The sequence below is a fragment of the Pithys albifrons genome, chromosome 11, assembly GCF_047495875.1.
Source record: "Pithys albifrons albifrons isolate INPA30051 chromosome 11, PitAlb_v1, whole genome shotgun sequence".
Taxonomy (NCBI): Eukaryota; Metazoa; Chordata; class Aves; order Passeriformes; family Thamnophilidae; genus Pithys; species Pithys albifrons.
In genome coordinates this window covers 2,631,853-2,647,630 of record NC_092468.1, presented here as the reverse complement: position 1 = coordinate 2,647,630, position 15,778 = coordinate 2,631,853, and the positions used below count along the sequence as shown (strand labels likewise).

Below are 15,778 nucleotides of genomic sequence, written 5' to 3'. Positions count from 1 at the left end.
TGGGGACATGGGTCAGTGGTGGCCTTGGCAGCGCTGGGGGGATGGTTGAACTCTGAGGGCTTTTCCAACCTAAATGATTCCAGGATTTCTCTTGCTGCCTCCAAGAGGGAAGCCCAGGCCTGGCTGCTCCAGGGAAGGGCTGTGGAAACACATCACCAGGGAGGTTTTGCCATTCCAACTCCAAAACACTTTATTTTGTGCCTCTCCCGTCCTCACGGAGGACAGAGCGCAGGAGGGGGAGCTTTGCCAGACAACTGCTGGTTACAGGTGGGGCCAGGAGGGATAACCAGGGTCAGGAGGGATAACCAAGGCCAGGAGGGATAACCAAAGCCAGGAGGGATAACCAAGGCCTGGAGGGATAACCAAGGCCAGGAGGGATAACCAAAGCCTGGAGGGATAACCAAAGCCAGGAGGGATAACCAAAGCCAGGAGGGATAACCAAAGCCAGGAGGGATAACCAAGGCCTGGAGGGATAACCAAGGCCTGGAGGGATAACCAAGGCCAGGAGCAGCCATTCCCACATCCCACCATGACCCAGGAGTCTTTGCTTTCTAATTTCAAACCAAACGTTGACTTTTGCAACAACAGGATGACTTGGTAGTTAAATTAGTCCATGGAGGCCTTAAAAGACTCTTTTCCCTCCTCTTCCAGCCCAATCCACTCCCAACAGTGCCACCATTCCTGCCCCAAAAACCAATACCACACTCCAGGCTCAGAGAGGAAGGGCTGGAATTAAAAGTACCACCCCAAAAGAACAGTATTTTGGAAGAGATGGACACAAAGGATGTAAAAAAGCAGGAGCAGCTCTGAAAATATGTTGAGATGGTCAAGAAAAGTCACATCAAAATATATTTAAAAACCAGAAATTCCAAACTGCATGGAATTTAAAACTTCTTTCCCCTTCTATTTCTTCCTGCTCAAGGTATCTCCGTTGTTCCAGGATGTGGAACATGATAGGCAGCACCAGTTGTGTCCTGAAAAAGTATTTCCCCCACCTCTGAGCACTTCTTCCATCATTAACAAATTAAAAATTAGCTAAACCTCAACCCGTGCCCCCCCCCTCCCCCTTTCCCATTCTACAGTGGGCAGGAGAAAAGACCACAAACGAATCTGACTTTGCATTTCCAGGGAAGTCCCATTTTTCCACCCATCAATATCCCTGCAGTCCGTTGTACACCTTCTGCACTGGTCCTTGCTTCAACAGCTGTTTGAGACCTGCAAGGCAAAGGACAGTGTGACTGCACAGGGCACAGAGGTTGGGGTGACCCCTCCAACACACCTGAAACCCCATTCATCAAACATCTCAAGGAACTGACAGTCCTAAGACCTGGCAGGATCAAACTCTTACCAGAACAGGCTAAAAGAGTGAGTCAGCCCTTCAATCCATAAAAGCTCCTCTCCTGGGGCTGGCAGGACAGGGGAGGACTCTGGCAGGTCTCCACTGCTGCTTAAAGGGCAAGTCCACCCAGAGCAGAGGAAGCAGAGTGGGAAGAATGGATGTGTCACACTGTTTTTTCAGAGATTAAGGAGGGGGTCCCCTCTGATTAAGTCAGCCTGGTCACTCAGTGCCCTGGGGCCCCTCAGGGCATGGCTCAGAGCAGCATCAGAACCCACTGAGCCCAAGGAGGGGCTGCCAGGACCCAACCCAGGGGGAAACTCCCCACAGTGGGAGGAACTGTCAGATAACCTTCACTAAAGAAGGGCATTGAGGGGCTGGAGTGTGTCCAGGGCAGGGAATGGAGCTGGAGCAGCAGCTGAGGGAGCTGGGGGGGCTCAGCCTGGAGAAAAGGAGGCTCAGGGGGCACCTTCTGGCTCTGCAATCCCTGCCCTGCTCTGCTCCAGGGCACAGGGACAGGAGGAGAGGGCACGGCCACAGGTTGGGCCAAGGCAGGAGCAGGTGAGACATCAGTCATTAAACCAACCAATTCACTTGTACACAAGAAAATTCCAACCTTTCAGGCATGGAAAATCTTCAGGAAATCCTGCTAAAAGACAGTTTGTCTCCCTGCAAACCTTGTCCTGTCTATCCTGAAATCTTTTTGGCTACACATTCTACCATTCTTAAAAACCAGTGATCTGGTGCATAAGCACCACAGTAGCTCTGTTAAAATACTGGAAAAGTGGCCTGGAAGTAGTAACTGGAATCAGGAGGGCTCTCTGCCAGGTGAGAACTATTCATGCTGATGGGCAGAGACTCCTGAACTCTTTCCAGAAACAGCAGGACAAAGCAAACCCCTGTCCAGGAGCTGCTCACCATTAGGGACAGGGGAGTGCAAGACAAGTTCACTTCCCTTCCACATCCAAAGAGGCTCCAAGTCACTTCCTGGCTGGTGGGAAAGAGGATGTACCTCCTGGATGTGTCGTTCTTAGAGAGGAAGGGCATAGTTGGAGAAAGGTGTGCTCCAGGAACACCAAAAAAAAGGGATTCCATTCCTGTACCTTATTTCCTGCCACCCTCAGTAGTGCACAGGGTATTTCAACACAAACCTGAGCTACAATCAGGAATTCCAACCAGGAATCCTGACATTTGGTGCTACTGCACTTCAGGCATTTTATATTGGAGCCTTAAGTCAATTTTTACTTTGAAATTTTGTTGATACCAGCAAGAAGTCACAGGTTATAACAGAGAGAGAGTCAGCTTTGCTTGATTCCTACTGGCAGGAAGGAAAGGATTATTTCTCTTATTCCAATGCTCAGTGGTGCTCTTGGAGCACTTCTGACAGCTCCAGGAGCTGGACATGTGGTTAGGAGATAAGAAACTAGGACCACAGCCAACAATAAGGAAAAAAGGAATGTTTTGGATTCTGAAACCCTGTTTCCCTTTGAATGTGGACACTGAACCACTGCCACACAACAGGAATTGACCTATTCCCTCATAAAACTCCTTCAGTCCTTGGATGTTTGGAGATATCGAGCACACAGGAAGGCATCTGACTGCCCACCCAGTCACCTTCCCCTGGGAAATGTGGAATTGCTTTAGGAGCACACTCATGGCAGTGCCATCATCAATCTGTTCCCGGATATCCGTAAAGGTGTGGGAGCAATTGTCAAAAACACGGAGCCTTCTGTCACTGCTCCTTGCCCAGTGTCTTCCAAAGTGCCAAGAGCAACAGCTGGAATAACCTCACATGTTTCAGAGGTGCTGTTGCCTGATGAAGCTTCTGGAAGGGCACCAGAGGCTGCAATGAGACTTCACAGTGATGTGGCCACTGTGCCCTGTGTGACACTCGGAACAGGCAGGAAAGCACGTGGATAAAACCAAACCAGGATCAACCAAAGCACAGCCCAGGGGCACAGACCACCCAGCCCAAACAGCTGCAGGAAGAGGCACAGAAGATCTGGAGCTGCAGCCACCAACTGGGCTGCCCATGGCAGAAGCAAATCACAGAATCACAGAATGGATTGGGTTGGAAAAGCCCTCCGAGATCATCAAGTCCAACCCTTGGTCCAACTCCAGTCCCTTTACCAGATCATGGCACTCAGTGCCACGGCCAAGCTCAGCTGAAAAACCTCCAGGGATGGGGAATCCACCCCCTCTCTGGGCAGCCCATTCCAATCCCTGAGCACTCTCTCTGCAAAGAATCTTTTCCTGACCTCCAACTTCAATTTCCCCTGGCAGAGCTTGAGCCCATCGTGCCCCCTTGTCCTATTGCTGAGTGCCTGGGAGAAGAGACCAACCCCCAGCTGGCCAGAACTTCCCTTCAGGGAGTTCCAGACAGTGCTGAGGTCACCTCTGAGCCTCCTCTTCTCCAGGCTGAACACCCCCAGCTCCCTCAGCCTCTCCCCACAGCACTTGTGCCCCAGTCCCTTCTCCTCAGTTGGGTTGGAAGAGACCTCTGAGATCACCAAGTCCAACCCTTGATCCAACCCCACTGGGATCACTCTGGCACTCTGTGCCCTGGGCTGGTGATCACAGTGGGGTTGGATCAAGACATGGTGGATTCTCTGTCCCTGGAGGTGTTTAAGAGGACACTCAGTGCCATATCCAGTCCCTTCTCCAGCCTCGTTGCTCTTCTCTGGCCCTGCTCCAGCCCCTCAAGCTCTTTCCTGAACTGAGGGGCCCAGAACTGAACAGGAATGCCACAGCACTGGGAAAAGCCCACTCAGGGTTTGCCTCCCACCAGTGAACTTCCAGAATTCCAGAAATCCACTAAAAAACACCTTCAGGAGAAGCCCTGAAAGAAGTTCTGGGGGTGGGGATTTTCTGAGGAGCTGCACTGGCACATGCCAGGAACATCTTTGCACCGTGGCAGAGGACAAGGCCCTCAATGCCTGCTCTGATGCAGAGCAGCAGAACTGTCCACAGAGGCTGCTGGAGCAAGGAATTCCCAGTAGGAGTATAGGGAATCCTGTCAGCTGTAGGATTTCTGGAAAACCCTTCTGTAGATCCATCCCAGCAAGGCAGACAGAGGCTAAGCCCAGACAGATGGCCAGCTCCAAACAAAGCAGCTGCAAACCTGCCAAGTGCTGCATTCCAGCAGCAGCACATCCCAACCTCATCTGGCTCCCTGCAGCGGCAGCAGCCAGACTTCCCTGCTTCCAAGGGAAGTGGGAGTTCATCCCAGGGCACAAGCCAACTGTGCTATGTTGTACAAGGGGTACAGGGAGAGGAGAGCCCCTCCTGAGCCCTCCAGCCCCTGGATCAGCTGTGCCAGGTTCTTATCAGCTCTGGTGGGCTCTGGACACGCACCCTCCCGCTGCTCCGGCGTCAGCTGCTCCTTGGGGAACTCCACATCAAAGGTGATTATTAGTGAGCCTTTGATGTTGTTGTTATCAAAGTTGGGAAGACCTTCTCCCTTCTTCCACAGTTTGGCTCCAGGTTTTGTGATTTTATCCCGAGCAACGTGGACCTGGAGGAAGAAGGAATTTTAGAACATTGTATTAGTGTTGCAGAGTCAGAATTTCAGAATCATCTGAGGTTGGAAAAGACCTCCAAGGTCATCAGCTCCAAATTGTGACTGATCCCCACCTTGTCCCCCTGCCCAGAGCATCGAGTGCCATGTCCAGTCATTCCCTGGATGCCTCCAGGGATGGTGATTCCACCACTTCCCTGGGCAGTCCATGTTGTGTGTCTGTATCCCAACACTCCAACGCCCTTTCCAACCCAGTGGAAAGCTCCACCTGATATTGATCTTTTGCCAAAACCTGTGATATCAACAAGTCCAGGAAGCTTTACTGCAGGCCATGTGCCAGAACTAACACCACCCACTGCTGGGAGAGGCTGGAAGTGAGACCCACACACTTGAGAGCCTGGGAATTGGTCTGGAGGGCTCTAGCAGAGGGAATACTGGATATAACCAGACCCTGAGCAAGCACAGGAGAGCTGCAGGTAGATTTGGGATGCACAGCACCCTGGGGCTCACCTTGTGCCCATCCAGGTGGGCAATATCCATCTCAAAGCCTGTAAGTGCCTCGACCAGCGAGATGGTCACGTTTGTGTACAAGTCGTCCCCTCTCCTTTCGAACACTGGGTGTCTGTGGAAATAAGAGGCATTGAACTTTTCTCCTTTCCCAGAGGGGAAACAGGTCCTTTAGCTTCTTCCCTTCTCCCTGGGAGTTTGGAGAATTCAAATAGGAGGGGAAGTCAGGAATGAATCAAATTTAGCCTCATTTTCCTGTGCCAGATAAGAACTGCTCAGTGCCCCTTCTATTTCTAGGGCAGTGAGTGCTGAGGTGTGACAAGAAGCTGTGACTCACACAAGGATTTTCTTAGTAGTGAATTTCCTTACAACAGGGAGGCAGTGTATTCGTGGAAAAGGGAGGTATTAATGTGAGTCACACACGGTGAATTCAAGCCAAAAAAATGAAGATGCTTTGATAATCCCACTTGTAATGAATCCACCTACTCCAGCACCATCAGGGTGGAACACCCTGCACAGCCCTGAGTGCCAAGGCAACACCAACATGCTGTAGGGCCAGTTGCATGCTACAGTGGGCAACACTGGCCAGGAAATGGCTTGCAAGCTGCCTTGATAGTCCCCAGGAAGAGTCTAACTAGGCCAGGGAGGGACTTACTTGAGAACTTTTATTCGGAAGCGCAGATCACCAGGTTCCCCATCCACGTGGGGTTCACCTGTGAGGAAAGGAATTAAAGGGTAAAGAAAAGAGGAAAGAAACAAGCAAAATATGAAACACAGACATGGTAATGGAAAAAACCAACTGGTTAATCTTTAGATGAGTAAAACTCTGCTTAAAGATATCTTAAATAGCTTAGGAGTCCCTGAGTGTTGCCTCAGCAAGGTGACACCTCTCTGCTGCTCTGGAAGACCTGTCTGCATGTCAGGGATGCCCTTCACTCATTGAAGGGCTTCACCTCCTTGGGCAGAGGGGATTCCCTCCCACACTCAAGCCTGGAGCAGATGCTCCTGCTCAAGCATCAGATCCAGTGCTGGTTTAGTGCATGTCCCCACTCCCAGTGAAGGGACGCTCCTGGATTTCAGCACAGGCAGAGGACACAGCACTTCCAACTCCTGCCAATGCAGGGCCTGGACACTCCCAGTGCAGGGAGAACAGCCTTCCATGGTGGCAAAGTAGCAGGCCAGGGCTGAGCACACACATACCTTCCCCAATGAAGGGATACTCCATGCCATCCCTCACCCCTGGCTCAATCTCCACTTCCAGCGTCCGCTCCTCATTCACCAGCCTGCAAACAGACCACAGAGATCACAGACCATTCTGAGTTGGAAGGGACCCACAAGGATCAGCGAGTCCAACTCTCAAGTCAATGGCCCACATAAGGGATTGAACCCATGACCTTGGCATTATTACAACCAAGTTTAAACCAACTGAGGGAAGAGCAAGCCAGGCCTGAGGTTCCAGCTCCACTCCAGCTTTCTCCTTGGGTTGTGTGGCAATGGGAACACCCCCACAGGCTCACACCCAAAACTGGAGTGTCAGTGCTGCTTTTTTATGTGCTCAGCTAGTAGGGAAGGCAAAGTTAAGCTCCCAAGTGCACAGTCAGCACCTGGATATGGGACTCCAGCACGACATTCCATGTCCAACTGTTCCCAGCTGGAAGCTGTGTGCTTACCCAGATGTATTTATTCGGATTTAGCTGTGGCACTTCCACTGTGGTGTGACTGTGCAAAAAAAAGCTGGAAGAGGAAAGTGGGGGGCTCTACATCTAACAGAGCTCTGCTGTAAGAATGAGGAGTGGCTCCTTGGACAGGAGAAACCTGTTAGAACTTCCCAAATCCTCCAGTTCTTAATAGGAATACAGGCCCTTTCCCCCACCTAGCGGTCGGTTTGGGAATAAACAGCCCTATAATACTATCCAAAATTGCGGGATTTAGGATTCTGAGGAGCAGGGAAGGGCATCAGACTCACTTGACGTTGGGACACTCATCACAGACCACCTCCTGAGTCATCTGGAAGCGCCCTGGCCCCAGCTGGGTTGTCCTCATCTCCTGCCGGCAGTTGCATTTCCGTTTGCCGGGCGCCTGTCTGGCCACGGGCTTGTTCCTCACAACCTGCAGGGAACAGGAGGAGGAGGTTGGTGCCAGCATTCCTGGGGCTCCACAAGGGTCTGGATTCCTCAAACAGCCTGAACACAGAATGGTTTGGCTTGGAAGGGACCTTAAAGATCATCTAATTACAACCCACTGCAAGGCGCAGGGACATGTTTCTGTGTAGCTCCAAATGTGGCCTCAGCAAAACACCCCAAGTTTTCACCTTGTGATGCCACATTAAATACCAGAAAAACTCTCTCTGACACCACAATTTCCTTTTCCTGCACACCTTTCCACACTGGGATGGAACACCTCACACTTTGGTTGTGACACTTCCTTGTCTCACACAACAAGAAAACTATTTGGAGTTTCCCAAACCTCCACAACACAAAATCAACCAATGCAAACACCAACATGCAGAACAGAGGGGGTCTGTCAGCACCAGAAATGGAGCTTGCTTCAAAGAAATAGTCATTTTCACACACTTTTCCCAATGATGTAATCCAAAAAGTTGCAGTGGCACGTTGGGCCACGTAACAGACCATGAAAAATCCTCAATGTGGTTTGGAAGGAATTGCAAAGTGAATTTGAGGCTTATGAACAGGCTATAACTGAATTTTACACCCCTTCCAGCTGGGCTGCTGCACTAAGAAAGCTCAGCTAGTGACTGACAGACAATAAATAACATAAATAATAATATAAATAATATAAAGCAGCCCTTTACAGAGAACTTGACAATTGCAAAGGTGAATAAATGTGTTGTTTCTTCAGTAAACCACAGCAAAGGGCACCACAACATCCTCCCCTGCCAGATACTGAGAAAAGGAGCATCTATTTGAGCTGTTTTTTGGGATAGGATATTCTGAGCACTGGTCATGCACCTCAAACCTGGGACCACTCTGGACAAGTGAACTTACTTCTACAAAGTTCCCTGAATACACCTCCTCCAGGGTGACCTCCAGGTCCACGATGATGTCGCTTCCTCGGGGAATGTTCCTGTCCTGCTGCCGAGGGTTCCCTCCAAACATGAATCCAAAGTCCCCAAAGAAGCTGGAGTAAAGCACATTGATTAGTTCAGGAGGGAATTCTGGGCAAATGCTTCAGTCCTCCTAAAGCACAACCTCCTTGCCATCCTAAAGCTCCAGAGGAAACCCAGGAGCCTCTTTTTGCTCCTCCAGGACATGAGGTAAAGCCTTCAAACAAAGCAGTGACTTTGGGAAAGTCTTGTGTGTTAAAGGGAACAGGTTTTGGAGCAGGAACACCTGAAAGTCTGACCACTGTCCCAGGAAGTCCCCTCTGTTCTGCACTGCTGCTCAGCTGCCACCACCACAAGAGTAGCACTGCAGGTCACTGCTGGCAGGATGGCTCTCAGCAGTTTGAGGACAACAGGGATGAGGAGAATTTCCTAGAAAGCCTCTATATTGTCCCTCACAGGCAGTGAGAGTTCTCACCCAGGATCTCACAAGATGAGCAGATTCAGCAATTATTTTAGGAAGTTTATGCCTGGTTGATCCAAAGGGACAGAAAATCAGGTGCAGGTACCTTTGGGTTGTAATGCTCCAAATTCTACAGTTGCTGAGAAAGTCATCACAGCAACACTGGGCAGAGGGAGAAGGGTCCCCAAAGGACCAGCAGGTTAAACCTCAGTCACACACAGGGAATTTGGGAAAGTTCCCACGTGTTTCATGCAGCTGCTGCACCTGGAATATCACCCACAGGGCCAATGTGGGATGTCACCACTGGTTCCTGCTTATTGCTCTGGTGGCAAAGAGTGGGGCACAACCAAAGTGGGAATTTCACATGGGAAATGCCCTCTGTGAATGTGTTTCTTCCCATTCTCAACTCTCCTTGCACATCAGTGAGTCTGGACTGGGTGTCCTAGTTCAGCAGGAGGGACCAGCTAACCCTGTGTGGGGGTGATCAAAGCTGTGTATTCTACCCCCTCTGTTCATTCCCCAAGGTCAATGGGCCATTGGCAGCAGCTGCCCAGGGAGCCATTATCACCTTCACACCCAGCCTGAGGGGGCAGAGCTGCCAATGGGCCATCAACAGTTCAACACCCCCTGGCTCCCAGAGTTAATCACCCATTGGGTGAGTCCCCGCCCAGGGGGAGGGACTGGGTGCTCCCTGAGGGTACATAAGTGGTGGGTAAGACCTCAGGAACTTCTCGTTGGATCCAGAGCAGCAGCAGGACCTCGACAGGAGGAGATCACCGCTCTCAACCAGACCACGGCCCTCACCTGCACCAACAGGTTTTTCATTTCCTTTTGCTCTGGACTTGGGGGAACCACAGGGGTCTCAGCACAAGGGCAAACAAACCCCCTTGGGTTTGTGCCCCAGGACACTGGGTTATACTGCTGGGTTTTTGTGAGTTGAAAGCAATTTCCCTTTTGTGTCAGTGTTTTTATTGTAATATTATTATTAAATTTTAGCTCTGACTTATAATCTCCCTCGTGGTGAGTTCATTTCCCCTGCTGGTTTGCCTTTAAACCAGCATACTGGGTAAAACCCATGTCAGAGGGTGCCTGGGCATCACAAAACCTGAGCAGCAGCTGAAACCTCCTTACTGGGAGAAGATGTCTCCGTGGGAGCTCTGGTGCCCATCCTTCAGTCCCTCCTCACCATAGGCATCGTACTGCTTCCTCTTCTCCTCATCTGACAGCACCTGGAAAGGGATGGAAGCAGCAAAGGCATCACCTGCAGCTCAGGGGACTTGTTTAACCAGGCTCTGATACACTGGGAGACAACTAGACAGGCTTTATGTTTTACAGAAGCCTTGGCTACAACTTGCTTGCTATGCTGGTCTAGAAAAGTTTTGCAGAGTTTTTATCATTTAAACCCATAAAAAATTACAGCCTGTTCTTTAAAACCACAAACACTGAGTTTATCTTAAATGTTAAAAAAGAATCAGTAGGAGTAACTCAAATCCTGCAAGGACACACTGAAAAAAATGATCATATTCCACCATCTCTCTGGCTCAGTCAGGACTTTGCAGACTGGAAAGCACCAGTTTTAATTCTGAAGTTTTGCTCTCTCCACAAGTCTCCAGTCACAGTTAGTCTTCCTTCCCCTTCCTCCCCTGCTGATCATACTTGGGAAGGTCACAGTTGCCAGGTGAGCTTCCAGAAGGATGGAAAGGAGTGGGAACAGGAGGAGAAGTGATTAAACCATGAAAACCAGCCTGAAATTTGGGGTGCCCAGAGAAGCTGTGGCTGCCCCATCCCTGGGAGTGTCCAAGGCCAGGTTGGAGAGGGCTTGGAGCACCCTGGGCTGGTGGGAGGTGTCCCTGCCTGTGGCAGGGGGTGGGATGGGATCATCTTCAAGATCCTTTCCAAGCCAAGCCATCCTGGGATTTGACTCTATGAACTCCTTCCATTCTCCTCCACTTGAAGTCCCTTCTCCCCTTCATCTCATAAAGCAACTTCACGTTTCTGGAGGAACCTCTGAGGTGAATAATGTGCACCTTGAACTGGTGTCTGGTCTAAGGTGGCATTTCCTGTAACAGCGGGGCAGGTCCCTGAGCTGGCTGAGGTGATGGGGGAAGGAGCAACAGAACACAGAGGTTTTCTTTTAGATTTAAGGTGGATATTAGGAAGGAATTCTTGGCTCTGAGGGTGGTGATGCTCCAGCACAGGTTGGGCAGAGCAGCTGTGGCTGCCTCATCCCTGGGAGTGTCCAAGGCCCGGTTGGACAGGGCTTGGAGCACCCTGGGCTGGTGGGAGGTGTCCCTGCCCATGGCAGGGGGTGGGACTGGATGGGATTTAAAGTCCTTCCCAATCCAAAGCATTCTGGAATTCTATGCAATTATAACCAATGACAAATGTCAGTTACAAGGAAAAAACCAGGATTGGCTTCACTAGTTTCACCCAGTAGGTGAGAGCCCAATTCTTCCTTCACCCCTTGAGATTCCCACAGAAACTCCTCCCAAATCCATCCTGAGACTAAGGACTGTATGTAGAAGAGTCTCAGCTCCCTCTCAAGGGATGAGTCTCCTCCCTAATTGGAACAGTTCAGTCCAGACCAGGCAGCTCCAGGGTGGAATCACCGAGGCTGTTCAAATGGAGGGACTGAGCAGTTCCATTAATTACATTCCCCCCAGTTTTTTGGGAATGCTTTGCTATAATTAACTACCCAAGCCCTTGGCAGTGGGGCTGCCAACAGAGGCCTTATGGTGAGGAAAATCCTGGTTTAGGTTATAAGGGACACACAGTCCTGGCTCCATTTTGCCCCAAGCCCTCAAACCAACTCATTGCACCTCACAGCTGATTTAGCAGAAGGATTTCCAAGCTGTCCTGGCTAAAGGAGAGGACAAAGACCCTGCAGGGCATCAAAACCTTCTCCCAGACCTGTTTGTAGAACCACACCTGTCAATACTGGATATCTGACTTGATCTCATAACCATTTTCTCCCCATTTTTGAAATAGAAACAACAATCTCAACTGCTGGCAAAGACTTAAATAAACTGAGATTTGAGGAAGAGGCAGAAAAATCCTTTCCATGCCTGAAGTGCCATCAAATGTGACAAGATCCCAGCTCTCAGGAAGGACACCAAACTCCACACCAGGTGCTGCAAATAACAGGGAAATGGTTTTGCCACAAAAGAATTCTTTACATTCACTGGTTGCCTGTGACAGTTCAGAGAGTTTAAGTCTGAACTAAGAGGGTCGAGCTCTGAGACAAAACCAAAATGAAGAGTTTTCTTTCTGAACACAGAGAAATAAATTCCTGCTGGTTCTCTCATTTCCTCATTTGCTTTTTATCTGGATATCTGATGAGCAGGGGAGCACCAGGGATGGCAGCAGGAGCCAGGCCACAAACCCTTTCCTCTGCAGCTGGATTCCTCTCAGAGGATCCCAACTTCCCACCCAGCCACACTGATGGAAACACTACTAGGAATTTTTCCTGATGGAATTCTGCAACACCATCTCCCTCAGGGTCTCTCTGCTCCACAGGGAACAACAGGAGCAGCTGGAATAAACAGTGCCAGAGGGAGGGCAAAAAGGACAGGAAACATGGAGGAAACAGATCCTGGATCACCCTGCCCAAAGTCCAATGTCTGGAATTAGAGCCAGGGAAAGTAAAGCTTTGCCTTTGGGCAATGAAACAATCTCTATGTGATGGATGAATAACCCACAGTTATTTTTCCCACTGAATTTTCCCTCTTCTCCCATCAGACTAACAAGGCCCTGCACACTCAGACCTCTCCCTGTGCAGCACCTGGAGCTGCTGCTCCTGTTTATCCATCAAGAAACTGGTAATAAATTCCAAAGAACTTGAATTTGGTGGCTTGGCTTCATCCTGGCTGAGAGAGCTGAGGTGTTGGATTGTCCTGTGGCAGGAGGAGCCCTCGGAGCAGCCTCTGCTCCTTTGGGTTTTGCTGGGAGAGTGTCTGAAATTCCAGGAAAAGGATGGAATTCTATGTAGTTACAGGGAAATTGATGGGCAGGAGAGGAAGGAAAGGCAGGAATTTGATGTAATTCTGGGAGGTCCCTGTCCATGGCAGGTCGTTGGAATGAAATGATCCTTAAGGTCCCTTCCAAGCCCAAACATTCTGTGATTCCATGATAATAAAATGTGTAGGATAGAATTCAATGTATTAACAGGGGGAAGATGGAATTTGATGGGGAGGAGGGGAAGGAAGGGAGGGAATTCAACACAGTAGTGGAAGGTCCCTGCCCATAGCAGGAGTTGGAAGGAGATGATCCTTAAGGTCCCTTCCAATCCAAACCATGTGATTCCACAATAACAAAAGGTGTAGGACTGAATTCAATACACTGACAGGGAGGGGATGGCCCTTGCCATGGGAACAGGGAGGGGATGGATTGCACCTGCAATCCATGGAAGGCTCTTATGGAAGAGGCTTTCTATTCCCTGCACTCCCTTTCTCACCCCCCTGAACCACAGGCTGGGCACAGAGTGGCTGGAGAGCAGCCAGGCAGAGGGACCTGGGCGGACTGAGGGACAGGAAGCTCAACAGGAGCCACCAGTGTGCCCAGGTGGCCAAGAAGGCCAAGGGGATCCTGGCCTGGATCCAAACTAGCGTGGCCAGCAGGCCCAGGGCAGTGACCCTTCCCCTGGACTCTGCCTTGGGGAGGCCACACCTTGAGTGTTGTGTTCAGTTCTGGGCCCCTCAGTTGAGGCAAGAGACTGAGGGGCTGGAGCGGGGCCAGAGAAGAGCAACGGGGCTGGAGAAGGGACTGGATGTGGCACTGAGTGTCCTCTTAAACACCTCCAGGGACAGAGAATCCACCATGTCTTGATCCAACCCCACTGTGATCACCAGCCCAGGGCACAGAGTGCCAGAGTGATCCCAGTGGGGTTGGATCAAGGGTTGGACTTGATGATCTCAGAGGTCTCTTCCAACCCAACTGAGAAGAGCAACGAGGCTGGAGAAGGGACTGGAGCACAAGTGCTGTGGGGAGAGGCTGAGGGAGCTGGGGGTGTTCAGCCTGGAGAAGAGGAGGCTCAGAGGTGACCTCAGCACTGTCTGGAACTGCCTGAAGGGAAGTTCTGGCCAGTTGGGGGTTGGTCTCTTCTCCCAGGCAACCAACAGTAGGAGAAGAGGGCACAGCTGAAGCTCTGCCAGGGGAGGTTTAGGTTGGATATCAGGAAGAAATTCTTTACAGGCATTGGAATGGGCTGCCCAGAGAGGGGGTGGATTCTCCATCCCTGGAGATGTTCAAGATGAGACTGGACATGGCACTGAGTGAGAAACCACCACATCTTGATCCAACCCCACTGTGATCACCAGCCCAGGGCATGGAGTGAGAAACCACCACGTCTTGATCCAACCTCACTGTGATCACCAGCCCAGGGCACGGAGTGCCCTGGGCTGGTGATCACAGTGGGGTTGGATCAAGGGTTGGACTTGCTGATCTCGGAGTTCTCTTCCATCCAACCCAACTGATTCTGTGATTCTCTGACCCTGCCGAGCCTCCCTCCGGGAGCCCCACCCGCCCTTCCCGGCCGCGGGAGGGCACTCCCGGCTCCAGCGCTCACCTCGTAGGCAGCGCCCAAGTCCTGGAACTTCTCCTGCGCCCGGGGGTCGTCCGGGTTCCTGTCGGGGTGGAGCTGCAGCGCCAGCTTCCGATAGGCCTTCTTGATGTCCTTGATGGAGGCGCCGCGGGACACCCCGAGGATCTTGTAGAAATCCCTCCTGACGGGGGAGAGAGCGGGGAGGGAGAGGGGAGGGACGGGGAGAGAGGGAGGGGAGGGAGAGGGGAGAGAGGGGAGGGAGGGAGAGGGGAGAGAGGGGAGGGAGGGAGAGGGGAGGGACGGGGAGAGAGGGAGGGGAGGGAGAGGAGAGGGACGGGGAGAGAGGGAGGGGAGGGAGAGGAGAGAGAGGGAGGGGGAGAGAGAGGGAGGGGAGGGAGAGGGGAAAGGGAGACGGGGATGGGGAGAAAGGGGATGGGAGATAGGAGGGGAAAGGGATGAGGGGATGGGGTGAGGGGAATGGGATTAGAGGAATGGGGAAACGGGAATGGGATGAGGGAACAGGAGAAGGGGAATGGGATGAGGGAACAGGAGAAGGGGAATGGGATGATGGGATGGGATGAGGGAATAGGACGAGGGGATGGGATGAGGGAATGGGATGAAGGGAATAGGATGAAGGGATGAGGAGAATGGGATGAACAGGATGAGATAATGAGGTGAGAGAAAGGACGAGGGGAATGGAATGAGAGGACGGGATGAGGGGAACGGGATGAAGGGAATAGGATGAGAGGACGGGGTGAGGGGATGGGATGAAAGGAATGGGAGGAGAGGACGGGGTGAGGGGAAAGGATGAAGGGAATAGGATGAAGGGAATAGGATGACAGGACGGGATGAGGGGAATGGGATGAGGGGAATGGGATGAAGGGAATGGGATGAGAGGACGGGGTTAGGGGAAAGGATGAAGGGAATAGGATGAAGGGAATAGGATGACAGGACGGGATGAGGGGAACGGGATGAAGGGAATGGGATGAGGGGACGGGATGAGGGGAAAGGATGAAGGGAATAGGATGACAGGACGGGGTGAGGGGAACGGGATGAAGGGAATGGGATAACAGGACGGGGTGAGGGGAAGGGAGCGGGGTCCCGTCAGTACCGCAGCCGCCGACCCCGAGCGTGGCGGGGCCCGGCCCGGCGCTGAGGCTGAGCGGCCCCCGCGCCCCGCCCGCCCCCAGGCCCGGCGCGCTCACCCCGCGGCGGCCTCCCCGCAGAGGCAGAGCAGCAGGAGGCAGAGGCGGCCGATCCAGGCGGGGGCCATGGCGGGCCGGGCCGGGCCCTGCGGGAGCGGCGGCGGCGCGTCCAGGCGGCTCCGAGCGCCGCGGCCCCGCCCCCGACCCGGC

General features: G+C 52.0%; 1 protein-coding gene across 2 annotated transcripts; it reads right to left on the bottom strand.

The window, feature by feature from the left end:
• Window positions 1-813: 813 nt before the first annotated feature.
• On the bottom strand, window positions 814-15,773 carry DNAJB11 (DnaJ heat shock protein family (Hsp40) member B11). 2 transcript variants are annotated; one of them, XM_071566044.1, is made up of 11 exons: window positions 15,629-15,773; window positions 14,448-14,604; window positions 10,016-10,113; window positions 8,366-8,498; window positions 7,327-7,469; window positions 6,561-6,643; window positions 6,016-6,073; window positions 5,364-5,475; window positions 4,691-4,850; window positions 1,116-1,215; window positions 814-974 (listed from the first exon to the last, which is right to left on the bottom strand). In XM_071566044.1, the coding sequence occupies exons 1-10, from the start codon at window positions 15,694-15,696 to the stop codon at window positions 1,151-1,153; spliced, it is 1,077 nt and encodes a 358-aa protein (XP_071422145.1). In that variant the 5' UTR covers window positions 15,697-15,773; the 3' UTR covers window positions 814-974; window positions 1,116-1,150. The 2 variants fall into 2 exon arrangements, with proteins under 2 accessions (XP_071422145.1, XP_071422144.1); XM_071566043.1 differs by having other exon boundaries at window positions 814-1,215.
• Window positions 15,774-15,778: the final 5 nt, after the last annotated feature.

Coding starts and splice junctions, on each gene's coding strand:
- DNAJB11 (XM_071566043.1), bottom strand. CDS start 15,696: ATGGCCCCCGCCTGGATCGGCCGCCTCTGCCTCCTGCTGCTCTGCCTC. Junction 10,114..14,447: donor ACTTGGGCGCTGCCTACGAG/GTGAGCGCTGGA, acceptor ATCCCTTTCCAG/GTGCTGTCAGATGAGGAGAA. Junction 7,470..8,365: donor ATTCAGGGAACTTTGTAGAA/GTAAGTTCACTT, acceptor TGTTCCCTGCAG/GTTGTGAGGAACAAGCCCGT.